The 27,375-nt window shown below is 36.2% G+C and overlaps 1 protein-coding gene across 1 annotated transcript; it reads right to left on the reverse strand.

Moving 5' to 3' along the window:
* Positions 1-1,452: 1,452 nt before the first annotated feature.
* On the reverse strand, positions 1,453-25,886 carry col9a1c (collagen, type IX, alpha 1c). The gene is made up of 36 exons (XM_081376506.1): positions 25,823-25,886; positions 24,792-24,921; positions 20,661-21,057; positions 18,831-18,911; positions 18,050-18,067; positions 17,442-17,534; positions 15,774-15,809; positions 14,512-14,583; positions 14,130-14,174; positions 13,820-13,855; positions 13,572-13,595; positions 13,419-13,472; positions 12,959-13,030; positions 11,322-11,354; positions 10,876-10,932; positions 10,595-10,648; positions 10,437-10,490; positions 10,262-10,315; positions 9,895-9,948; positions 8,452-8,505; positions 8,271-8,324; positions 8,093-8,146; positions 7,821-7,874; positions 7,559-7,603; positions 7,402-7,455; positions 7,266-7,319; positions 7,077-7,130; positions 6,754-6,825; positions 6,624-6,659; positions 6,459-6,503; positions 6,328-6,360; positions 5,970-6,116; positions 5,795-5,849; positions 4,399-4,593; positions 2,296-2,373; positions 1,453-2,143 (listed from the first exon to the last, which is right to left on the reverse strand). Exons 1-36 carry the CDS (start codon positions 25,848-25,850, stop codon positions 1,944-1,946), a joined length of 2,676 nt encoding a protein of 891 aa, XP_081232632.1. The 5' UTR covers positions 25,851-25,886; the 3' UTR covers positions 1,453-1,943.
* Between the last annotated feature and the right edge of the window lie 1,489 nt (positions 25,887-27,375).

The raw sequence follows: 27,375 nt of genomic DNA on the forward strand, positions 1-27,375 counted from the left end.
TGTTAATACCGTATACAGTGTTCATCAGGGATGAATTTACAAGTTTGAATATTTTATCCCTGAAAAACAACCACAACAAACAAAAAATGGTCAAATGTATTAGTTAATATAAAAGATTGTGATTATTATAATTGTTATTTCTAAGATAGATTTCATATGTCTTAGGTCTTAGACCTAAGGTGCATTTTTTTTCTTCTTCAAATCAATGCAATTTCAATGTCTGATTTTTTAAAAATCTATGAACAGATCAAAGGTACTTTAGTGCTAAAATCCCCACCATTTGTGCAAAGCTCAGCTGTCATGACCATGTTACATTTTTATAAGGAAGAATACAGTCGCTTGTTTTTAAACCCTATTTGAGTCGAACTGATTTTCTGTGGCAGTTGACAGTCACTGATGCTGTACATGGAGCTCAAGGCGTATTAAACCTTAATTTAATTCACAAATGATTGTATTACAATAAAATCGTCATTCCGGAATTGTTCCTTTTTGCCAGTCTGTATCTATAATTATCTTGAAAATGACCTTAAAACATTGTACAGCCAATCTACTAGACAATGTTAACATAAAGAGATCCAGGGTTAAAGGGATAGTTCAACCAAAAATGAAAAAAAAATCTTCATTTACTTACACGTGTCGTTCCGAACACGTACTGTAAGATGACTTTCGTTCATCTTCGAAACAGAAATGATCTTTTTAATGAATTCTGGGAGATTTCTGTCCCTCCATTGTCAATTTTGATATTTCAAAGTTCATTTAGAGATCGTAAAAAAAAATTTTCTGAAGAGATTCAATCGCTTTATATATAAACATTGAACCTCATTGGTTCTCGCACTTCAAGCAAGAATGCTTGAGCATTACTACATCTGATGTGTTTCGATGGATGTCTATATGTGAATAAAATCATCAAAAATTATATCGGTTCATCATATAAAGCGATCGTGTCTCTTCAGATATGATCTCTATACAAACGTTTTGAAGCGTCAAAGTGGGCGTTGCATGGACTGTCAATGGAGGAACAGAAATCTCTCAGATTTCATCTTCATTTGTTTTTTAAAGATGAACTAAAGTCTTGCGGGTTTGAAATGACATGAGGGTGAGTAAATGATGACAATTTAAATTTTTTGAGAGAACCAACCCTTTAAAAGGATATTGTGAACTATTATAGTGAACTATCCCTTTAAGGCCAATGCCATAAATAATAATAATAACCAAATAATATCATTAGATATTCAAAGGCTAGGTCTGGTTATTGGAGCTCTGCTGTATATAAATACTAAAAGCTTTTTAAGACAATATTGTAAATATAATCAGTCCGTCTGATTGTACAGTTCTCTTTTGAGAAATGCACTTTCTGCGACTAATTATTTCAAATGAATGGGATCTGATCTACGGATTGACAGAAAGTGCTTATAAAAGCTTTTAATGGAAAATAAGCCGTAGCACGCAGGTGGCATGGTGGTGAAAGCTTTTATTTCAAGCTGCCCTGTTGTTGGATCACTGTCGTTCTGTTGGCGTAGCTTAATGTCTGGCACCATGTCTAACATTGGTCTTTACAATCACATTTTATGAGAAATTTAAAAAAATACACGCAGAAATGCAATCGTATGGCATGTAGAGGTCCAAAAAATTACTTCACCATTGATATTTACCGGTTTGTGGCCCAAGAACTGAAACATCAATTTCCGATTAATTAATTTATCTGCAATTTACTGTAAACCATCTGAAAGAACGAACATTTTCTTCTAGTTTATGTACAAGGTACAACAATAAACCGTGTGAATTGGAAGCACCATCAGGAGCTTCATCTGTATGTCTCTATACAACTGTCACGTTTGCTTAACTCGCCGTCTGAAGTCTCTTCAAGTTTGTCGGAAATGGACTGCATCTGCGCTCTTGATGATGGCGTGATGAAGGTTTCTAGAAGGTTTCTATGTTTCTGTTCATGGACCCTTGATGTTGACGGACTTCTTCCCGCCGACCAGGTAAAGAGGTTGAGGCCTGTAGCAGTTTGAAGGATCACAAAGTCCAGGAGGACCCGGGGTTCCTCTGGCTCCAGGGGTTCCTGGGGTCCCGGGCACACCGGCCTCTCCTCTGGCACCATCTGCACCGTCCTTGCCGATGCCAGGCTTGCCAGCTGGTCCTGTAATAATGAAATCAGACTTGATAAGGAAGGCTTTTAAAAATGTGACTACAGAATATAGTACAGTCTATTCTATAGAACTATCAACACCAGTTTGTACCAGTCTAAAATATCAATAGCTTTTGGAATGGTTGAGGTTTAGCATTTTGTACCTTGAGGTCCGGGTTCTCCATGAGTTCCTGGAATTCCAATTCCATTATCTCCCTTGTCACCTTTTTGTCCTGCATCACCTACACAAATGCATAAACATAAAAAGCATTAGATAATAAAATCGATCACATTATCACTTTATAGACATATATATAGTACAATTAATATGCAATTCAATATTCAAATCGCTTCACAAAAAAGGGTCAGATAATCATAATTGGAATCAGATAATATTATGATAGTTTGATATACACCCTTAGTACAGATTTTTTGCCGTATTCATGTATTTACTGTACATGGTACTTTTAGTTACACTAACAATTAAAAGTTAGGGATAATTTTGGTAACATGCTTTAATGTTTTTGAAAGAAGTCGGTTCTGCTCACTAACTTTGTCTGGGTGGTAATAGTGTAGTTTTAATAGCGCTTGCATTAGTGAATCAGGAGTATTCGATCATTCTACTGTATCCATTTTAAGCTCTTATACAGGTCTTCAGAACCTCTATGAGACTTCTGACATTTATACTGTCAAAAATCCCTGATAGGCATCATTGTTCACAGAATGCTAGAACATTTTCCTCTGGAGATGCATTAATAAACTTCAATAATCATGTTGATATCCTCCGAGGTTCTGCAGAAATAAGAGGAAGATTGAGATGCGGTCGGGGGCTTTTCTAATCATCCTGTTATTGTTTCTCAATCTCTGTCCCATTAGCAAGTGTAGCATTCCTCCTCGGCTCGCTGGCAATTAGCGCAGACAGCACATGCTGTACAACAGCCTCCGCTTGTGAGGACAAAACAACTGCAACGCTTCTCATTCTGGAGGCTGTTACCCTTGAATGACCTAAACCACCAGCAACTGATGGGAATCAATGTGAGCTCGCAGTTTTAGCTTGTAAATTCAAAGGTAAAAACCATCTATGAAATAGCAGAAAACCGTCTGATTCCTCCAGATGTATTCAGCCGTGCACACCACGTGATATTAAGGAATTTTAGCTAGCACCATTAGCATGATGTGAATCACTAAAGAGGCTATTTACAATGTGTTCACCAACTCTTTAAGTTGGAGAGTTGCCTGAATGACTTGTAAGTGTTAAGCCGATAAAGCCTACTGTGTCATATTAATATGCAAATTTCTAAGGCCTCTAAATTGTCACCATGATCACACCTTTGCTGAAAAACCTGTTGTATAAAATCTAAATGCCTTCTGTTGTCTGATTGATAGTTTATACTTTTTTAGCAAGTAAAAGGCTTTACTAGTATAACTGATTAGGGGTGCAATGGATCACAGTTGGTACGGTTTCAGCACACGTGCAATTCGCAGATTAATTGCTAAGTTTAACCATCATAGAGTGAAAGTTTATCATTTGCCCATGTTTTTTCTTGACAATTTACAAGTTCAAGCGCAAGAAGAGGCGAAAGAGGTCATTAGGTCTTAAAGTGACAGCAGCCTTTAAAAATCTGCTGCTGTCTGTCATTAATGTTAATCAAACAACAAAACACATCTTTAACAAAGATTAATCTATACTTCATTTATACAGTGAACACTATAGTGTTATTTTACATTTAATGATAAAAATGTTGTACCTGAATACTGTTAGACATTACTTTATTTGTTACCTTTGTTATTTTGTATTTGTCAATGCTTGTAATGTGTGTATTTGTTCTTATTTTATTACTGACTGTTCACGTGTCTTTAAGAATGTTTCATTATTAAAAGCTAGATTTTTGCTGTGGTATCGAAGTACTTAAAGTGGGCGTTAAGTAATAAATGAAAAGCAAAGTTACATCCGATTCGTGATTTAAAAACGGTGATATAATCAGAACCGTGAGTTTAGAGATCCGTTGCACCACTAATATAAATGCTGTGTCTTTATGCTGTGAAATCTTGAATGATTTTTTTATAAGGTAAATATCATTTGCATGATGCAGCTGAAGCTTAACGCAATATTTCATAGTTATGAGTGTTTGATCAATGCAATATTTCATAGTTATGAGTGTTTTGCATCCTCAAGAGCTTAGCTTTAATTCAGCTGACAGCAGAGCACTATTCGAAACAGTGATACATGGTTTGGAAATATCATAAGTGAGTAAAATCAATGGTACCCTTGACTCCTGGTTTTCCAGGAAGGCCATAGTATCCTTGAGGCCCCTTGAGGCCCATAATTCCTCTGGGTCCGGCTTCTCCAGCAGGACCTGCTGGTCCCGGCGGTCCAGGTGGTCCCATGAGTCCTGGACTTCCAGGGGCTCCAAGGGCCAGAGGTTTCTTGGCTAGTTCCTTCTTGTAGGCATCTAAATGTTCTGTTTGGTACAATACAATGTTACAGTTAAGTTGCCATTTATAAAAATAAAATAAAATAAAAAATACAATTGATGTAGGTCAGGGGTGCCCAATCCTGTTCCTGGAGATCTACCTACCTCTATCTACCTCCAACACACCTGTCTGTAATTATCAAGTGCTCCTGAAGATGAAGTTCAGGTGTGCTTGTTCAGGGTTGGAGCTGAGCTTTGCAGGAAGATAGATCTTCAGGAACTGAATTGGGCATCCGTGAGGTGCTGAGGGTACGTTTACACGACAACGATTTACTAAAACTGGAAACGCTTTTCCTTTGCATTTGTACAGACGACACCATTGTCAGAACGATCCCCGTTCACACAGATCTGCAAAAACGACTGAAAATGCTGTATTGGCCATGTAGTTGGCGATGTCACTTTGTAAAGCAACACTATACGCCTTCAAGCATGCGCATTACGTCACCGTTTTCGTCACGTTTTTTTGTAGTTTACACAGACAATAACGGTATTGTTTTCAAAAACTTGCACTTTGAAACCCGGTTTTAAAAGTTTGTGTTTTCAGGCCGTCAAAACGCCGTTGTCATGTGAACGAACAGACAAAACGCATAAAACGTTTTGGTAACACGTTATTTTACACTGTCCTTGTTACATATGTTACATGTACTTACCATAGTATTAACAGTAAATTATGCATAATTACATACAACTAACCCTCAACCAAACTCTAATCCTACCCTAACCCAATAGTAAGTACATGTAGTTACACTGTAACAATGACACCTTAAAATAAAGTGTAACCAAAGTTTTCCCTTTTTAGTTGAAAACGTTGTCGTGTAAACAGCCCCTGAAACAGCTTCTCGGACAAGAAAAAATGTAGGGTGGGAATTGATTTTGTCTGTTAGTAATAATTTGGATAGATGTTGTTTGCTATTGGTCGATCTCATGTGAGTGACAGGTTGCCCCGCCCTCGTGCCACTGAACACGTCATCAGAGAAGAGAAGAGATGTTGATGCAAGAGGGAGAGGAAGTTATTTTGATAAAAAGGTTACGAGGGCACATGAATAAAAAAATAATAATGATGTGCACGTATAAATCCTTAAAACAATAAAAAAAACAATAAAAATAATGCAATATTCCAAAAAAGAAAAATATGAATTGTCAATTTTAAATTTCATAATGAATTTAATAACTAATAAACATGTCGTACCTTCAACAATAACTGAACAAATCTCACGGATCTTCTCGTCATTCGTCTTGGGCCCCTTTAAAAAAAAGTTTTTATAACAAAATCAGCAACAACTGCACAGAAAGCATTTCTAAAGAAGCAACGCATTGTCCAGTCAAAAATGAAAGTGAACAATGTCATAAAGCAATGTACTGACAGGTAGACCTCTGGGACCAGGGGACCCTGTTAGGCCTCGTTCGCCCTCCAGACCTCTGGCTCCCTGGGGTCCCGCCAGACCCTCATGGCCTGGCTGTCCTGGACGACCATCAGCTCCTGTAGCTCCTCTCTGGCCTTTCTCTCCACGCTTGGATAAAACAAAGAATGAGAAGAAAAAACAAACATCCAACAAAAGCAATAATTTGCATTTCCTGAAGGAAAAGTGTTAAGTTTGTGGTACGTTTAGTTTTTTTTCTTTTTTCTACATATTTATATATGCACACACACAAACGTTTGTGTGTCACAATTGATTTTTTTTCCAGCTCTAGTTTATATACAGTATATATATGTATACTTACCTCTCCCTTTATTCCAGTAATACCCGGAGGCCCCTGTAAACCATTATTAAAAACCATCACACTACTGTACACATACTGGAATACCATAATTAGAGGGTGTGACGGCATATGCTGCTATACATATGGCGAACCTGATCACCCTTCACGCCTGGTTCTCCCGAAACACCTGGATCTCCCTGTAGAACGAATAGAGAGAAAGATATTAGTGTAAAATGGCATGGTATTCAAGTGCAGGAACCAGCAGGTATTTAATACGGTCACTGAGTGCATAGTTTGACTAGGACATTTGAATGTACCTCACTTCCTTTGGGACCGACGGGACCCATTGGACCCTGAAAGAACAGAAAAAAAATGTATATGATCACACACAGCGAACAATAACAAGGTATGCTCTGTTATGATTATTACAATAAACAATGATCACACCTGGTCTCCTTTATGACCCGTGTGACCCTTGATTCCACGGGGACCCATGACTCCTTGGTCACCTTTATCTCCCTGCGGAAGTAGTCAAAATAATAATGAAATACCGTATGAATAACAATGTATAATTGTACACCGCTTCACTTTTGTTAGTAGTCACACATATACTGTAATTACATGTACTTTTTTTTTGTTGCACACTAACATAAAACTTGCTCACATGTACTGTCTTTGCCATCTCCAGTAAAAAACATATAATAAGTACGCATATTGGAACACAGCCATTAAGATCCATAATCAAACCAACGGGTCTGTCCCCAACCCACCTGGATTCCTTGCGGGCCCATTGAGCCGACTGGACCCTGTTTTCCCGTTTCACCCTAAGGAGGAAAAGTTTGTTGATTAATTGGATACATTTTTCAACAAATTACTATTAAATGTAATCTCAGGACAGAATGGTGTGCACCAAAGAATAAAAATAATAAAAAAAGATTTCTGAATTGTGTTTTTATTACAGTGGATCCTTTGGCTCCTGGAGTTCCATCTTCTCCTGCTGGTCCAACTGCTCCCTAAAATATAACATTAACATGATTATAAATCATTTAAAAAACATGCATACAAGTGCAAAAAAGAAAATACCATAATACTCACATCTTTACCAGGAAGTCCAACTGGACCAGTCGGTCCTACAGGACCAAGATCACCCTGTAATAGAAAGAGTGTAATTGCTTGCTATGGCATCACTGTTTTAAAATTGAAAAGAGATTCAGCATATATTATGTTTTTTTTTTTATATAATAATGTTAACCTTTTGGCCTGCGGACCCCACAAGTCCCTGTTTTCCTGGCAAGCCCTAAATTTGAGATGCAATATTAAGTCAAGGTGAGTCACAGATTACAAATTATAGTGTGCAAAATGTCATTCGATAGCTTTAATATACAGTACATACTATAATAATTTAATCTAATTAGTATAATGTAATTACAAGTACATAACCCAGATTAAATATAATCAGTCACTACCCAGCACTGAGCACATGCACATAAATATACATTAATTGATTAACTCACTGGAATTCCCACAATTCCTCTGACACCAAGGGCTCCGGGCAGACCTGGCTCTCCCTGTCAAGCAGACAGCAAAATCTCAAAATCTTCCTAAGTTTTTATCATTGAACGAGCCAGATTTAAGAATCATCAATTTGTCGCAACATTTTAATTAACAAAAAAGGTCAGATACAGCATCATAAAAACTGGATATGCATGCAGTGTAGCAGGTACAAATGGAAATGTTTTTCCATGAATTTTGAATCATCATAAACCACTGAATCATCATAGGTCACCTTCTCTCCTGGAGCTCCTGATGCTCCATCAGATCCATCCTTTCCTGGCTCACCCTACACATAACATCCTCTTCATCATCATTAAAGTTATCAAAGACATTTCAAGTGATTCTTTCAGAACATAATTATTATCATTTTGAGCATAAATCTACTGAGAACTGATGAATACGTCACTCACAGTGTCACCCTTGGCACCCGCAGCTCCTTTCTCTCCCGGCGCTCCGATCGCACCCTAAAACAACACATTAGATTTTGTCAGAAACAAACCAGGTACTGTACCTTTAAATGGTTTTTGCTGATTGCTGCTCAATTCATAGTGTTCTTGAGTAGGATATATCATAAGGACAGCAATAACTCACATCATCTCCTTTAGGCCCAAGATGTCCCTGTCGCCCTCTGATGCCTTCAACACCCTGTTAAGACACATAAATATTCATTTACTTCATTAAACTCAATATACAATTCATTATCTGTACAAAATAACTGTTAGTTGACCAACTGCACTCAAATTTGCTGCATCCTGACAAAGCTTTAACTTTAAATTTAAGTGTCTATTTACACCAAGAGCAAATAGCCCACCTTGTTGGCAGAGGCTATTTACACTAACTTCGCCCACCATTATCTGATTGGGCCAGACGAAATGACCAAATAAATCCTGCTGGGAACAGGATCAATGGTGTGGAGAGTAAGGCAGGCAGCGTGAGCTTTTGACTTGGCCAACCCGAGTTTAAATCCACCTTTTACCTTTTCCCATCACATATCAGCTCAAACATATCCGAAAAGCGTAATTAAAGAGCATAACGGGTATAGAATAGCTGGAATATAGTGTTTAATGGGTAGGGTTAAGGGTGGACTTTAGAGACAGGGACAAGTAATTTCCCAATAAAGCAGCATCCATTTATGATTTTAATAAATACAATCAAATAACCTGAATATGTTGTTATTATTGCACTGTTTAATAATATACTACAATACACTGAGGTGCAAATAGTATCTGCCACTATTTGCGCCAAGTAAAAATAGCATCTTACTGCTATTTACACTTAAATACATTTACACTTTATTTTGATGGTCTACTTTATACATTCTACTAACTATAAGTAACTTTGCAATTAACTCTCATTAGAGTATTAGTAGACTGTAGCAGACTGTTAGGTTAGGTGTTCGGGTTAGTGGAATAAGTTGACATGAAGGTGCAAAGTTACTATAGTCAGTATAATATCTGTTGGGGGAGCATCATAAAAAAGAGTTAGCAAATATTAAGCAGACAGCTAACACATTAGAGTAATGAGAGTTAGTTGACATGTAGTTGCAAAGTTACTTATAGTTAATGTCTAAAGTGGAGCATCGAAATAAAGTGTTACCGAAAATACTGCTATTTTCCTTAACATAAATTTAAGGCAGCAATAGATGCCATTTACACTTAGTAATGCTGAAAATGTATTTACTAAAATTGTTCATTTATTATATACAATATATTTATAATAAATATAGATGTTATAATACTTTACATAATAAATATTATTTTTAGTCTAGTATTTATTTAACTCATTTATGCACTCGTGATGCCACAGGACTGTTCTCTATCTCCCTAAAATAACTTGATATCATCTTAAAATCTTGCTTTATATCCTATAAGCTCTGTTGAACTCCATTTCCACTAGACTAGCTTGCCGAACAGTCTTTTCTCATAAATATCAGATAAAGACATGAATCATCTGTGCTTTGATGCCAGACTTTAGTTCAGAAAGACAGTGTATAATTGATTAAAAAAGAACATCTGTGAAATACTGCTCACGTACTGGGGATCCTGGTGGTCCGGTGGGTCCTGGGATCCCGTTGAATCCAGGAGGACCCTGCAGACATGAAACAGACAGGTTTAAACTTTACCAAAGTTCATTGTGCTTAGCTAGAAGAACAACATTTCTATTGCTTTTGTGTTGTCACACAAGCCTAAAATAGCATGCCCTGCATACATTATGCTCACACAGCAGTTTTAATCTGTACAATCACTGCAGATGTTATTTGATTGGCTTTTTTGAGCTTTAAACAAATGTAATAATTCTTTCATGCATTGATCGGGCTGGAGGATATTGCTCTGCAAGCGTTCCTCTGGTGTCTTGCTCTTTCCTCATCTGATGCAGATGAAGAAGATGTTTAAAGTCTTACCCGATCTCCTTTATCGCCATGAGGTCCAGGGAATCCGATAGGACCTCGCTGACCCTGCAGGGAATTTGAGTAAAAACTATGACAATGTGTCAAAAAGAGATATTCTTGTGGTGGCAGATATTATTAAAAAGTTGAACGCATCTAAGCCTACAACGAATGAACAAAGTCTTCATACATCATCTCCTGCACGTCCAGGAGGACCTGACTCTCCAGCGGTCCCTCGCTCTCCCTGTAAATAAAGAAGAAAATGACTGCATCAATCTGAAGAGCTCGTCTATAGCCGTCTCTAGGTTTTTATCATTCTTAAGAAGCATTTTTTCAAAGCACTCTTACCTTTTCACCCTGGATACCTGGCACACCGTCCACACCTGGAAGACCACGATGTCCCTGGCAGAGAGATTCATTCATTAGAAAAGTAGTTGGAGTTTGGCCAAAGAAACGCTCTTTAGTGAGCAAACTGATGTGCAGCTACTTTGGACAACATATTTCATCTTTGTGCCACAATCTTCAATTTCTCCTCAACAAGACACATGATTAGAGGAATGATTCATGTCTGAAGCACAAGCACAGATGTGTTACGTGCCAAAGTTTATTACTTAGGGGTAGGGACTCACCTTCATCCCTGGCAGACCAGGCAATCCCTGTGGTCCAGATGGGCATGTTGCCTGGCACTGCTAACAAAATGAGACACACAAACGCATTAGGTCTATTCATCACTAACTGCAGGATCAGACAGGAAGTGAAGAATAACACAACCAGCCTGTAGCTCACCAGAGACATGCAGAAGGAGCACTGAAGATTGATGAGGATGGAGCATAACAGACACTGCTGCCGATTGTCAACTCTTAAAAAACATTTGCTGCATTTTCACGAGCCAATGATAAATTATAAAGCAAATATAGTGCACGTTGACATATTTTTCAAGTTCTATATGTTGCATGCTGTATCTTTTTGTGTTCTAAGATATAGGCCTTTGCCAGAACATTTCTTGAATGCTGATGTGCAGGTTCTGTGTGTCCATGTGAAGCATGAATGTTATTAAAATCTAACAAGCACTCACAGTCTCCCCACTTCCCTCAGGGTTCCCAGCACCTGGTGGCCCCTACGGACAGCAGAAGGACAGCAGCGTAGTTTAGATTCAGACACACACTTAAGCAAAGCCCCTTTTAAAATCCTCAAAGGTTACAGCGTTCAGGGCAGATCTGTGTGAAAGCTCTGCGTTAGTTCTAAACCCTCTGAAAGCCAACAGAAGTCACCTGAACCAATTAAAGTAAGGTTTAAAAGCAGAGACAAAAACTCTTAGGATGTATAAAGGCAAAAACTGAATTACAGTGTATAACAGATACTGTAGTCGACGGCAAAACTTCAAGAGCCAAATTTGAAGTTTTGTATCTGTTAGTAGCCTATATGTTTGGTTAGGTAATGCTCATGTACTGCTAAAAGTTGATGAAATTAATAACATTTGTAATGCAGTAATGTACTTGTAAATGTAGTCGAATGCAAATTTGGACAGATTTTAATTTTGTCTTGCATTGCAGATTTTGTATTTTGCCTTGCGTTACAGATTTTCATTTTGTCTTGCGTTACAGATTTTCATTTTATTTTGTGTTACAGATTTTCATTTTGTCTTGCGTTACAGATTTTCATTTTATTTTGTGTTATAGATTTTCATTTTATCTTGTGTTACAGATTTTAATTTTGCCTTGCGTTACAGATTTTCATTTTGTCTTGCGTTACAGATTTTCATTTTATTTTGTGTTACAGATTTTCATTTTGTCTTGCGTTACAGATTTTCATTTTATTTTGTGTTATAGATTTTCATTTTATCTTGTGTTACAGATTTTAATTTTGCCTTGCGTTACAGATTTTCATTTTGCCTTGCATTACAGATTTTCATTTTGTCTTGTGTTACAGATTTCCATTTTATTTTGTGTTACAGATTTTCTTTTTGTCTTGAGTTACAGATTTCCATTTTATTTTGTGATACAGATTTTTATTTTGTCTTGTGTTACAGATTTCCATTTTATTTTGTTACAGATTTTCATTTTGTCTTGCCTTGCAGATTTTAATTTTATCTTGCATTACAGATTTTCATTTTGTCTTGCGTTACAGATTTCAATTTTATCTTGCTTTACAGATTTTCATTTTATCTTGTGTTACAGATTTTCATTTTGTCTTGCGTTACAGATTTCCATTTTATTTTGTGTTACAGATTTTCATTTTGTCTTGAGTTACAGATTTCCATTTTGTCTTGAGTTACAGATTTCCATTTTGTCTTGAGTTACAGATTTCCATTTTATCTTGTGTTACAGATTTTCATTGTCTTGTTACAGATTTTTATTAATTTATTTTATTGATTAATTAATATATTTTGTATTAATACATTTATAGTCAATAAGTTAATTAACTGTTTTATTCAGTTTAAACAATAATTTTCTGTATTTGTACAGTACATTTTATATGAATTTCTACAAATTTCTAGATTAAAATTCAACGATGTAAACGAAAACTGAATACAGTGAGACATAGACATAAACTCTAAAATTAAAGCTCTACCATTGAGTGTTCTGGTTATATGTACACTAAACTAAATTAAGCCCATTACAGTATACGTTGCTTGAAAGTTGTTTGAAAGCATTCGCCATATGTACATTTGCTAAACTTATGAAATATGTCAATGATAGAAGCCGGTCTTACTGCTGGTCCTGGAGTTCCTGGTGGGCCTGGTGGTCCTGGGAGCCCAAGTCCTCCTCTTGGTCCAGGAGGACCCTGGAAAAATATCATAAAGGATATTTATATTCTGGTAACAGAGACAATCAATAAAGCGATGACAACAAGAGCAACATTAAGTATGAAAACCGATATGTAATGAATGTAATTTTATACTGCAAAGGTGGCACAGAAGCGCTTCTGAAATGGCATTTAGGTGTCTTTACACAGACTGTTTAATGCAGCCTAAAGGAGGCATGAATGCATTTCACAGCAATTATAACTGTATACTTTGATCCTAAGCGCTGAAGTGGGTCAGAGCAGGCATAATTTAGTCAGGCTTTTATGCGGCACTACACATAATTTAGCTACACAGCCTTAACTCTTTAGCTATATTAAGATGCCTTAGTATTAATGCACTGCGTAACACTTTGAAATGAATTCCAACCTCTGGTCCGATGTTTCCCTCATCTCCTGGAGTACCAGGCTTCCCAGGGGGTCCCTGCATGAGTGGAAAATAGCATTAAGAAGTGTAAATGTGAAATTAAAAGATGGGAGTGTGACTAATTACAGTAAATTTTTTATTTTATTTTTTACATACTGGAGGCCCAACAGTCTCTGGTCCCTAGAAGAAGAAAAAAAACAACAACAACAGAATAAGTCAAACCTTCAAAATGCATAATTTGTCTAAAAAGCATGGTACAGGCATTTTTGCAAAGTACATAATCAAAAACACAAGAAAACAATGATATGACAATACAATGTCAATAGAACACGTCAACATCACAAAAACCTTTAGCATTAACAGTGAAGCACTTGTTTGCTTTCCAAAATGAGGAAAAGACTTACCGGGGGTCCGGCAGCTCCAGGGAAACCAGGAAGACCCTACAACCCCCCCAAAAAACAAATCTTAGCATAATGACATGAATTCACAGTCCCATGAGAGTTTCACAATTTGTAAATAATAATAATAATAATAATTGTGCATTTTATGAAAGACTATTTTGCAGGTAAATAGCAAATTATGAAGAATCTGAGAAAATGCATCATTTTATTAATTTCACGCTGTTCCGCAATCATGGAATCATGAAGAACTGCAGGAAATGAATGTGAACTCAAACAGACAGTTCATATAAGGGGTCTTTCTGAGGTCTCTTACTCTCTCTCCCACTGGTCCTCGTGGCCCCATGGGGCCCATTGGTCCCTACACATATATAAAGAGAACCAATTAACATCGAAGTGATTCATTTAGCACAATGAAATAAAACAGTTTGTGTGCAGCTGTGAAACTGATTACACGTTATTGATCGTCTCATTGGTAACTCTCTGCAATAAGGTCCCATCGCATTGACTAACATATTAATAATGAGCAATACATTTGTGATAGTATTTATTTTTGTTAACGTTCGTTAATAAAAGTACAACTATTCATTGTTAATTTGTGTTAACTAATGCAGTTAACTAATATTATCAGATGGAACTTTAAAGTGTTATCGTCTCGTTTAGGTTGTGTTATTAAGGTCATGTGTCTCAATACTAACCAATAGTCCCGGGGCCCCCTGCAGTCCTCTCTGTCCTGGCAGTCCAACCTCGCCTCGATCTCCTTTACTGCCCTACGACACACACAGAAAGGCAAAAACAGTTTTATCACCATTCAGCATCGACTGCAGCTGTTGCTAAGATATGGCGGAGCACTGTGGGTCTATTCTAACATAGTTAGCGATGCCTCTTTGCATCTGTCCTCATCTGATAAGACGAGAGTCAGCTCTGAGCAGCATTTCACCTATTTATGACACACCAGAATTCAACCACGCTTTCCCTAAATAGATATTGACACAGGAAGCTGGATTGATTGGCTGTGTTTTGGATCTGGCAGCCTGTAAATGCATTTTCTCATTAGGAGTTATAATACAAAACTTGCTGCTCTGTTTTAATGGGTATAGCGGTCAAGTTCAATAAAGGTAATATTCAATCTTACTGAATGAACGCCAAGTTTTAATCTTAGTCTGAAGAAGTTTATACTTCATAATTCATGTGACACATAGGGGATTGTTCAAATATAGTTCTCAGAACTCTGTTCTCATTTTTTTTAAGGAAAATCCAGCATCGCAGATATCCCTTCTCTATTACTATTATTAGTAGTTTTTTGTTGTAATTCAAACAGTACACTATTTTCTATAGAAAATGTTTAAAAGAAAAAGTTATCTATTTTTATACTGTGCATTTTCATATTGTGTTGCCTACTTATTTTGTAATACACATTTTAAATTTTAGTGTGATTTTTATTAGAATTTTTAGTGTTTTATATTTTAAACAGTACACACACACACACACACACACATATATATATATATATTATTGTAATTAAAAAAGACAAAAAAAGTTTTTACATCAACAAAAAATTAAAACTATATATATATATATATATATATATATATATATATATATATAGTTTTAATGTTGATGTAAAAACTTTTTTGTTTTTTAATTACAATAGTATTATATATCAGCTTTATAATTGTTAGTACTTACAAACTTAAAAAAAAAATTAACTGGTTTAATTAAAAAAAGAGAATATAATGATATATCAGCTTTATAATCTTTGTAAATATAAATCTTTGTTTAATAATAAAAATAATAATAATAGATTTATATAACATCTTTATAATCGGCTCATCAGTATCGGTCAGTATCAATTTCATTATCAGTGCATCCCTTTTCCTAACTCTAGGACTAACTTTTAGAACAATGTCTCCCTGAAGATGTTGGAGATGAAGATGTTTCTTCAATGTTCCATACTTACCGGAGCTCCAGGGGTTCCCGGGGTGCCTGGAATACCCTGAAGAACAGAAGAATTTCTGTTATTAACACAAGGTGCTAAAGCAAAACCCCAGTAAGTCAGTCAGTGACACTGAAAATCTCCAGTGAGCAACTCCTGCCTCTCTGAACAAGAGAGTAAATCCCTAATGAGCTGCCTGGGACGAAAGAACAAATGTTTCATTAGCTTTTGTCGAAGACTGAGCTGCTTACATGGTTCCCACTCTAAACCAAATTTCAAATTCCCTGACTTTTCCCTGACTTTCACTGACTAAAAAGATGAATTTCCATGACCTATAATGAACGGCAAAACAGGCTGCTGTTTTGCGGAGCACCGAGCTGTTCTGTTTTGTAGAAAGCCTTTCTTTAAAGTGAATTTCGTTTTCTATAAATTGTATCTTAATTTTAATATATTTTTCATCAACCAATTGCCTGTATTTAATAAATTAGAAGCAAATATATAGCAGACAATCAAATCAAAGTCCGTATTATTATTTTTGCAAAGGTCCCCTCAGGGGCTCCATAGAAAGATGTGTGAAACAGCGCGATAAAAAAATCGTTATAGAAAAATTACATTTTGATAAATGGAAACTAAAATTTAAAGCAACAAACTAAATTCCCTGATATTCCATGACTTGGACAAAAAATATATAAAATTCCCTGACTTTCAATGTCTGGAATAGACCTTTTCAAATTCCATGACATTCCAGAAATTCCATGACCCGTGGGAACCCTGTGCTTACGTCTAAAGGAACAATTCTAATGGAGGTTCATTAGACTTTTAGTTCAAGACTGGATCACAGAAGATGACAATACAAAAGAACACGAGTTAAAAAGTATTGTTCCAACTGATAATCATTTTGATTTGAGCATCGCTACAGTGAACGAATAGGAAAATTTAATCCTTTGTCGATTGTGTAACTAAATATCTTGCTTAATTATGTTACGGCTAACATAGAGTATGTCATCATTACTCTATGTATTTTCTATTTTTCCAAAATAATAATAATTAATAGTGAATTAATAAGATAATAATAAAAAAAAAAAAATTAAACACATTCATTATTTAAAAAATATTGTTTTGCCATATTTGTATACAATATGCATCAGATCTACTGGTAATTTTTCATATAAACATGTGAAGTTGACTAAAGACAACACACCCCAGACGAATAGGGTAAAACATTTTTTTTTTAAATAACATACTTTCCCAATTATATATTTTTTGTATCAGATTTTTTCTGACATGCTTTTAAATATGCAAATGAGGCATTGTCAAGTCAATTTCCAGAATAGGAATCTGAAGAAACGAGAAAGCCAGGTTCAGAAAATAGTTTTTACAGAGGGGATTTAGCATTTTCCTTTTTATCACTCCATAAATAAGAAAATACTGTCAACAGCCAGAAAAACGTCACCATGTTTTTAGGAAAATAATGTAGTATTAAACTGACTCGTTTGGAGAAAAGCCTTTAAGTGTATGCATAGTAAGTGAAATCTAAACAGATAAAGTACAAGAAAATAAAGACTTCATTGTTATTTGGATGTTTTCTTTCCACTAGTTATGAAAAGCCAAATAGCCCAAAATCTCAAAATTGTCTGTAGTGTCTTGCTTTCATTTACAGTAGTCATGTTTATATTGAACAGAAAGACATACGTCTCTCCCGTCTCTGCCATCTTCTCCTTGGGGTCCACGAGGCCCTTCAGGACCCTCAGGGCCGGGGGGACCAGGGATTGGCTTGGGATCCGGCTGTAAAGTGTTGAAGGAGTAAAAGAAGGAAAACGATGAGTAAATGTAAACATGAAATGTTTTAGAATCCTTTTTAGAATTTGCTTTGGTCACAAATAATCTGTTTCATTAAACAAAATCAATAACTGGAAAGGCTACAAATAATCTCTCTCCCAGGGACCTTAAACAATCACTTTAACACAATAAAGAATAAAATGTAAATCATTATCTCTCTGCCGCCAGCTTCTCTTTATTAGCTTAAGCTTCAAGCGAGCCAAGGACATTTTGAAAGTAACCGTATTCTTCAAAGGATGGTTTCGTGAAATTCCAAAGAAATTTCTTAATAAAATATCACATTATTTACCTTGTGGTGTAAATAATCTTATATATAAATACATAAAAGCTGTTCCGGTCATGTTTTGTGTATTGCAGTAAGCACAGCAGGTAGCAATGAGTCACTTCAGCAACAAAGCATTGTAGTAGATGATGATGAGTAATGATAAATTAAAGAAAAACAAAGTAAAAAAATCAAATACCTCAGCATTGGCATACATCTGAAGAAGCGAGAGAGAGAGAGAGAGAGAGAGAGAGAGAGAGAGAATTAAGATTATTGCAGAGTTAGTGAAAGTGAAACCCCCTTCACCAAAAAGAGAAAGCACACCTGTAGATGGCGCCACAACATGCGGCCTACGATAGCGCCCCGCCGGCCAACTCGTCAAAAAACAAAGCAAATGTGTGAATGTCGACATTGACGTCAACCGTTAAGTGGCGAAGTGAGATGTTGAGGCAACTAGCGTTTCCAGTCAGCCATAGCAATAAACTCGATATTTTTAAGGTTGTACATTGGTTATGCAATGCATATATTAGAATGAAAGTAATGCTATTGATAAGAATTTATTAAACATTGTGACTAAAGTCTTAAATTGTACAATTGTATTTACCGTTTACTGCTTAAAAACATATTTAAAACAAGCTTAAGATGGTTCACATTTACTTTTATGCATTTGGCAGACGCTTTTATCCAAAGCGACTTACATTACATTTCAAGGTCCACATTTACATTCTTATCAGTTCTTGCTTTCCCTGGGAATCAAATCAAAACCATGACCTTGGCGTTGCAAGCACCAACGCACTACTGTTTGAGCTACAGGAAAGCTCTAGTAGCCAATCTACTTGGTTTGATGGCCAAACCACCTTTCAGCCTTACAGCAGGTAACTGACTTGATTTTTCCATATTTAAGTTGTTAAACATGAAAAAAAAGACTGTGATTGGTCTGTTTCTCATTTAAGACAAAACAGGAAGTGATGAAAGCATACCTCAGTCAGAGGAAGTTCCATACAGCTCTCTCTCTGAGCTCTCTTTGGGTCACAGTGAATCAGCATCCACTGCAACTCAAACTGGAAAACATAAAACAACAAAGTTACTGCTTTATTTGTACGGTAACTACAGCAACAATCTGCTTCATGTGGTGTTGAACATGAAAAGTGATGCACAGTCTCTGTTCATCTGTTTGTAAGTTCTCTTCATAAATAAATAAATGGGTAATCCAGCCTATATGCTCGTCCTGTAAATTCGTGATTAAAAATGAAAATGTGAATGAACACGAAAGCTATGACATGTCTTATTATCATTTAATTGAAATGACAGGTAATAATAGATTATGACAGAATTTTTATGACCCTGTCCGTCAAAATGAAAGTCTTACGCAACTATTGGACTATATACAAACCTTTTATGATTTACATATATCAGCTTTAGGTCTTCTGTTTTAGTTCACTGTAAGATGTGACTGAGAGCATTATCAGATTTTTTATCCGTCCTTTGGACAGGAAGTGACAAGGTGCTGAGGTTCAGTAATCTGGCAGTAACACTCGTCAGACAGTGTGACAGTTACACATTTATCACAGGTGGATGTGATGGATTTGGCAGGTGTGAGGAGACAGTAACATTCATCAAATACAGTAGAGATCAAAACAACTGAATTATCCCTTCCAAACAGGTTCAATATTAGTTTACAAATTGTTAAAATCTTTGTTAACTATTTAAAATGCCATTTAAATGATTCATATCAAAGCAAAATCAAATCGTAACATCTTAACCTTGAAAGTGTATGTGTGAACACAATGATAGTAGAGGAGCACTAAGTATTTTCGGTTACATTTTAATTTAAGGTGTCCTTGTTACAGTGAAATTATACATTTAAGTACAGAGTTATATTAATGAACTAACTAAATCTACTTACTATAGGATTAGGGTTTGCTTTAGGGTTGCACATACTTATACATCAATTATTAGCTATTATTATAGTGTTTACATATTATTATATTAATACGTTACTACAGTACATGTAACATGTAACAGGGACACTGTAAAATAAAGTGTTACCATATTTTTTGCTTGTTTTGTTGGCCAATGCAACAGAGATTGATAAAATAATAATAATAATAATAATAATAATATATTTTTTTAACTAAAATTATATATATATATATATATATATATATATATATATATATAATTATTTTATTTAAAAAAATATAATATAATATATATATATAAACATATATATATATATATATATATATATATATAAACATATGTTACCGGCAAAGTGTGTAATCCGGCATTCTATAGAATGCCTAGGTAATGTATAGAATTAGGTAATGTATTTTTGACAAAAACCATCAGGCATTCTATACATTGCCTAGGCATTCTATACAATACCGGGATTTCACACTTTGCCGGTAACATATATATAATATATACTGTATATACATAAATAGCCAATGTAATTATTTTTTTTCTGAATTTCTACATCTATGAAATTCATATTATTTGAGTGTAAATCATTTAAAAAATATGTCAAAACAAAAGTAAACTGTTAGTTTCTTAATGAATAAATGAGTCTCATTATCATCAACAATAACAAAAACATATTACTATTATTATTAGTGATAAATACTTAAGTAGCCAATGCAATTTATTTTGTATATAAATCTATATGCAATTCATCACAAGACTGTACATTCTAAACACATATGTCAAAAGAGTGAATGAATGGATAAATAAATCAAACTCTTCATGAGTAATATTGTCGCACATTTAAGAAAGTGAAAAAGCACTACTGATGAAACTGTTGCTCTCACCACTACAGAGGTGTTGGGATCAGAATCCAGTCTTCCGATGAGAGTGTCTCCCTCTGTGTTGACATAGCCTTTCCTCTTGATGGGCTTCTGGTCCACCGGGTGACAGTCCACGTACAGCGTCACCAGCTCCTTCTCCACGCCAACCATCACCTTGTGCCATTTAGTGTTGAAGAGGACAGAGAGGCCTGGAAAGGTGACGGTCTGGACATCTCCTTCCATAGTGGTGAGGAAGAACTCCAGGGCCTGCTGGTCTCCATTGAGACGCATGCCTGCCTGCTTCAAGCCGTCTTCATCCACCACCTGCCAGATGTTCCACACCTTGTTCACGGTGTTCTTGATCATGCGGAAGGTGGTCATGAAGGAATACTCATCCGGGAAGCCCCTCGGAAAGTTCAGCCTGGTGGGAAACAAATACGGACATTTATTAAATATATGTTCCATAATGCAGGTTTGTTTTTGTTTTTCCCACATGGATTGCAGAGAGAAATCAAGATCTGTCAGTGCTGTTAGATACAAAAAGGGGGGGGGGGGGGCTGTTTTCTTGTGTTTAAATATATAATTGAATCTATATGAATATTGACATATGGCCTGTGGGTGGGTGTTTTTAGTTAAACTGTATAAAATAATAAAATAAATAAAATAAACTAATGGTCCATTTGAAGTGGTATATTTGTGGTAAAAACATTCTAGTGATTCATTTAATAAAAATTGCCAAAAAATTGTCATACTGAAAAAACTATGGAAGGTAAAATGTGGGGAAAAAAAAGGTTTTGAAGCAAATATATAAGGTAATGTATTATATGAAAATTGACCTATGGCCTGTTGGTGGGTGGTTTTAGTTAAACTGTAGAATTTTTAAATTTTTTAAATAAACAATAAATTAATATAAAAATCTAATTAAATTAAATTAAATTAAATAGGAGAGAAAATGAAATGAAATCGAACATTCTAATGATTTTTTCAAAGTAGACAAATTACCATTTTAAAAACTGATGGCAGGTAAAATTGTCGAACTTTTTTCAAGAATTGCACTGTAAACGCTTACATTTTAAACTATAATGTTGCATTGGTAGGTTTGTTAAACAGAAAGTACTTCTGCAAATTCATAATGAAGTTACGTTCTTGTTATGAAGCACATCTATTTATAAATGGGATGTATTACCTCTAAGAATAGTAATCCACCTCCATTATTGTCTGATCATCAAGGGAATAGCCCTGCATTATACACACAGCTCAGCTTCAAGTTGTTCTGAGATAAAATTATGAATAACAAACAGATCAGAGAAGTGCACTTTCATCTTCAAAGCCTGTGTGTCGTCCGAGAGTTATTTCAAAGGGACGGTGCTGGCTTTCATTGCAGTGTGTTAAAGAATCAGATCCCGGGCTGCAGGCGGTGAGTGAACAACACACACCATCTGAGAATCAATTACCTTGTCTGGTTTTACACGCGCCCTCTCTGGGCTCGACCCCGTGTGGCGTTTTAACAGGCAGAGGTGCTCTGCGGGAGATGTTCTTACGAATGAAGCTACAGCGGCCTTTAACCAGCTTGTAAATGGATTAAGGCGAGGCTATAAATATGGAGTTTCCTGTTGGCTAGTAAAATAAATGAGGGCCACTGTTCGGAATAATCTCAGTCTCAAGAAACCCCTTTCTCCAATTTAATTTCATTCCAAGTCACGCTCTCACAAATAGATATCAGCACTTCAAAGACAAGCTGAGAGTCTATTTAATAAGTTGGTAGTGTCAGTTACATAATGGTTTCCTTGTTACAGCACATTTTTTGTGAATTGATACTACCCTTGGTAGCATTAGTTTGCATAAATCCAAGCATTCACAGACATCTCACCCAGCAAAAACGAATTTCCGGAAGATGACAACCTTTAAATAGATGATACGCCCCCTACTGCTGAATGGCTCACTCTCTCTCCTCCCCCATCATGAATGGACACGCCCCTACTGCTGATTGGCTCACTCTCTCTCCTCCCCCATCATCAGTGGACATGTCCCCTACTGCTGATTGGCTCACTCTCTCTCCTCCCCCATCAAGAGTGGACACGCCCCCTGCTGCTGATTGGCTCACTCTCTATCCTCCCCCATCATGAGTGGACACGCCCCCTGCTGCTGATTGGCTCACTCTCTCTCCTCCCCCATCATGAGTGGACACGCCCCCTGCTGCTGATTGGCTACAAGTGTGTTGTGCTGCTCGGGCCAATTCACTTTCAACAGCATTTCTCAGAAATCGCTTACAGCAACTTTAATTGCAATTTACATGCAATTAAAAGTCCGAAAATATTACATTCAGTTCGCATTAAAGTAGATAATTTATGTAATAAGTATGGCTTTAGTATGCTAAAATGCACTTGTTTTTCACAAAGGTATAACTGATGTATATCAGTTCCCTCTTCAAAGTTTATTATAAAATTCATGCTCATTAAAGTATAAAATTATTTTTAATACTACTACTACTACTACTACTACTACTACAAAAAAAAAAAAAAAATTAATATATTAATATAAAATAAAAATAAATATTACACCAGCTGAAACGTGACGATTCGTATGTCAGCGTGATTGTATGGGGCGTCTGGGAATGCAGCATTTTGCTCAAGCGGATCCACATGGGCTCAGACAAGTTGGTTTTCGCATTATTAGAAGCTGTTCAGAGGGTGATAACACCTGTCTCTGACCTGTAATAATGCAACACCTGAAACATGGGTCACAGATGCCAACACGGTTGTGTATGTATGTGTGTGTGCGTGAATACTGTATACAAAATATTTAGCTTTGGTTTATGTAGTGCATATAATGATAAGAGTAGGGGTGTAAGAAAAAATCGATACACTTGAGTATCGCGATATTTTATTTTGCAATACTGTATCGATTTTCAAAAACGCAATATCGTTTTTTTTTTTTTTTTTTTTACGTCCAAAAATATTCATGGTAAGACCTTAAGACAGTGGTTCACGTTTATGTTGTTTAAATCCCTACCAATAGATAGCTATGCTGAGACGCACCACTAGTGTCCTCGCCAGGCTCGCCTATAACGGTGCGTGTCCACTGGACATTTTAGGATTGACAGCGGACCGGAGAAAGCGTTGAGAGCGACAAAAAGTTGGGCAGTTCCTTTATACAAATATCAAGCGAAAAACGCAGTCGGCAGCCAATTGCTGTGAGGTTCGGGATGTGATGTCTACCTTGAGAGTTTAAACATATGCAAATTGTGCCGGAGTTTATGCTGGATTTAGTGCGTAAATCATTTTGTTTACAAATTAGACGTTGTGCAGTTGTTATATAGCCTATATGTTAAATATTTCATTTTGGATGTGTTTATTGTGATTATATTGGCTGGTTTTATAAAAGTTTATACAACTGAAAGGATATCTTTGCTTGGTGCATTTGGAAACAAAGCTTGTCTATTTCTAAATGTAATCGCGTGCATCGTTCACATCAAACGCGAAGAGAGCATCTGGCGCGAGTGATTGCAATGTTAAGTCAATGCAAAGACGCGTTTACGCGCGTCTGGAGGTCCTGCGGCACGAGGCGTTTAGTGCGGCGCGGTTCGCCTCATTCGCGCGTCCAGTTCTTTTAAAATCTTTTATCACATAAAACTTGATTTCAATATATGACACATTTATTTTGTTCACTTTCATCCACTTTCATTCATTTTCGTCCAGTTCACGTTGTTGTTTTGTATTGTGACAGGGGCTATGTACCTATTTTCTTTTATTATGGCCTACTTGAGCATATAAACATTTGCTCACTAAGAACCTGTAAACCACAAGCCCAAACTGGCAGTTTGATTTTCTGTGTACTGAATTGTTTACCTAAAGTAAACTTCTTTGACTTTTATGCACATCATGTCTTTTTTTCAAATATTTTAATATATTTTACTTTTAAAAAATCCCAATATATCGCCTTATGCACAGTATCGAAATATATTGCAATATATTGAATCGTGACCCATGTATCGTGATACGTATCGTATCGCCAGATTCTTGCCAATACACAGCCCTAGATAAGAGTGTAGTTTTTTGTGTTGTTGTACATAGTTTATGTGTGTTTTTGCACATAAAGGCATCCCCAGTGTTTATGTGTGTTTGTGCACATAGTTTAGTGAGTGGTCAGGTTTACCTGGTTGGGATCTGGAAGTTAGCCTCTTTGTCGAGTCTGTACGCCACCTGGAGGGGTGTGGAACCTTCTACCTTTCTGACGCCCTTCATCGGGATGACATCCAACTGAAACTGTGTGATCAGATCAAATCCTGCCACACACAAATACAATCGAATCGGTTCATTTAAAAGTAGACATTTCAAGCTCTCTATAGACACATATATCATGCATATGTGGGAAATCAGACTTTGGATTTCAGATCACACACACAATATCTGCCTAAAACCTAATAATTTCAATTTCTATTCTATTTCTATTCATAAACCTAATGCATTTTATTCTTACAAGAATCTCATTTGATCCACATTAGATTAGATAATACATTTTCCATTAGCATTTGTGACAAATTCATGCAAAAAAAAATAACTTAATGCTGTTAAATGCATTAATATGCACCAAAAACATCCATTAGGTCTCTCTACATCTGTTGGCTTCAGTAAATGAGTTTGTAACTTGCTTACTCCCCGTTTCCAGCCTGTGCACAGAGCAGCACATGTTAGTGATTTGAGGTTGCACCCTCCGCATTATTTGTTAAAAGCATAGGAGTCGCAACCAATTAAGATCTTGCTGAGCTAGAAGTGTTTCCACTGCAGAAATTGGCCGGCCAGAGACGAAAGTTTTATTTGCCTCATTTGAGATCTAAAGATGTCTTGAAACAAGGTGAATATCAGCTTCAGCATCTTTGCCTAATGAAACAAACAGCTTTGAGCCGCTGCATGTCCTGCTTAAGGCTATTTACCGGTATAGGTAAACAATGCCTGAACAAAGAGGATTTTTTATCGATAATCATGCAGAATAATAATGGTTAAATATTCATGCTAACATTCATGAAAAGTGCTCTACTATGCAGATCATTATTTTTACTAAAGGAGCTGGGCCTTCATTTTTTGATTTGTCATATACTGGATTTACTGCATAACATAAAATCTCAAAGAGTCTGCAATGAATGCACACAGTTCACAGCATGTTTTCTCACAGGGGCTCTATTTTACCTGGAAGGTCATCTTGTCCATTCTTCATGGTTGGGCACACCGTCTCGCCATCTAATCTGTTCAAATCCAGCTCTGAAAAATTAATAAGTGACATGAGTGTTGTGCCAGGTCTTTCTGCAGTAACATATCACCAGAGAATATGCTCTGATTCTAAAAAAAGTGACATTCACCCGTCTCTTGACAGCAGGCAATTACCACATACAAATATATTTTACGAAATAATACTAATAACAATTATTATTACTAATTATATATATGGCAGAAAACACTTAATATGGGTTTGGTTCATACAGCGATAAAAAAGTACCCCATGTGTAAAATGAAATACTCTGCTGTATCTTTAATGTTGTGGGCCTAATTTTCTGCCAGAGGTGCTGGACATCTTGTTCAGATACATGGCATCATGGATTTGATCAAATATTAACAGATAAAAAATCAAAACCTGACAACCTCTGCTAGAAATCTTATAACGGGCCATGTTTGGATCTTCCAACAGGACAGTGATCCAAAAACAAACATAACAAAAATGGGTCACTGAGCACAAAACCAAGCATCTGCAATGGCCATCCCAGTCCCCCCACTTTCAATTCTTTAATTTCTTTTACTTTTTTGCATCTTTCTTTTTTTTTTAAATAAAATATCAGAAGGATAAACAATGCAGATTTATTTTTTACAGCCATCTTTGATCATATTTACCAAGGGGGCAAATAATTCTGACCAGCACTGTACACAGCCAGTCGAGCTATGAAAGTAAATAGAAGTAAAATAAACAAATGTATTTTCTAATTTGCAGCAGCATCATTTAAAGGCCATATGTGCACCACTGAGCATAAGATGTGATCAATTTGTCGTGATTACAGTGGGGAAGCACTTTCTGGAATTATGGACTTAAGTGTACATGTGTGGACCTGGAGGACAGCTTTTATAAAGTCAGATGACTGACAGACATAGTCATCTGTGCTCATTTGTAATAATCTAATGTAAGTGCACTATGGGAAAACAAATGTGACATTCCATCTATCACAATGACAGTTTACCTCCTATGAACATTAAACCCTCTGACGGAGAACATCAGCCCTGTTTCCTTTCTATAGGTCACCGTTTGACAGCCTGATGCACTTAAAATATCCTGAGAATGGACTTGATCTGTTGTTTTAGCATGTATGAATTGTATGTTAAAGAAAACCGATTTAGGATGCTAAAATATCTGTTTAGTGTGGTTTCACTATTCTGTGATCTAAAAAAGATTTTAAAAAATGCTACCAAAATGTCCCAAAGTTGGCTAAAATCAGATAATTTAAAACGTGTTTTTTACATATTTGATCACTTCCTACAGCCCGATCAGAAACATACCATGATATGACCATGTTTTGGGGCGTTCATCATGGTTTTAGGACGATACTGTGATGATATTGCTATGGAGTTCTTTTAAGAACCTTGGTAATAATGTATGGTCTGGTAATCATACAATGCCATGGCATATTTCAAAAGTACCACAGTATTACCATCAGGTACCACCACAGCGGTTAAATAAGGGTTTAAGTTTGGCTCCG

The sequence above is a fragment of the Scardinius erythrophthalmus genome (genome assembly GCF_964197995.2).
Source record: "Scardinius erythrophthalmus genome assembly, chromosome: 10".
NCBI lineage: Eukaryota > Metazoa > Chordata > Actinopteri > Cypriniformes > Leuciscidae > Scardinius > Scardinius erythrophthalmus.

What these genes read in the sequence shown, in the direction of transcription:
- col9a1c (XM_081376506.1), bottom strand. Translation starts at nt 25,850, where the DNA reads ATGAAGAATGGACAAGATGACCTTCCAG. An exon ending in ATCCCAACACCTCTGTAGTG is followed by an intron (nt 18,912 to 20,660) that starts GTGAGAGCAACA and finishes TATGTTTTCCAG; the next exon opens with TTTGAGTTGCAGTGGATGCT. An exon ending in ATGGCGATAAAGGAGATCGG is followed by an intron (nt 9,949 to 10,261) that starts GTAAGACTTTAA and finishes TCATGTCTGCAG; the next exon opens with GGTCCTCCTGGATTCAACGG.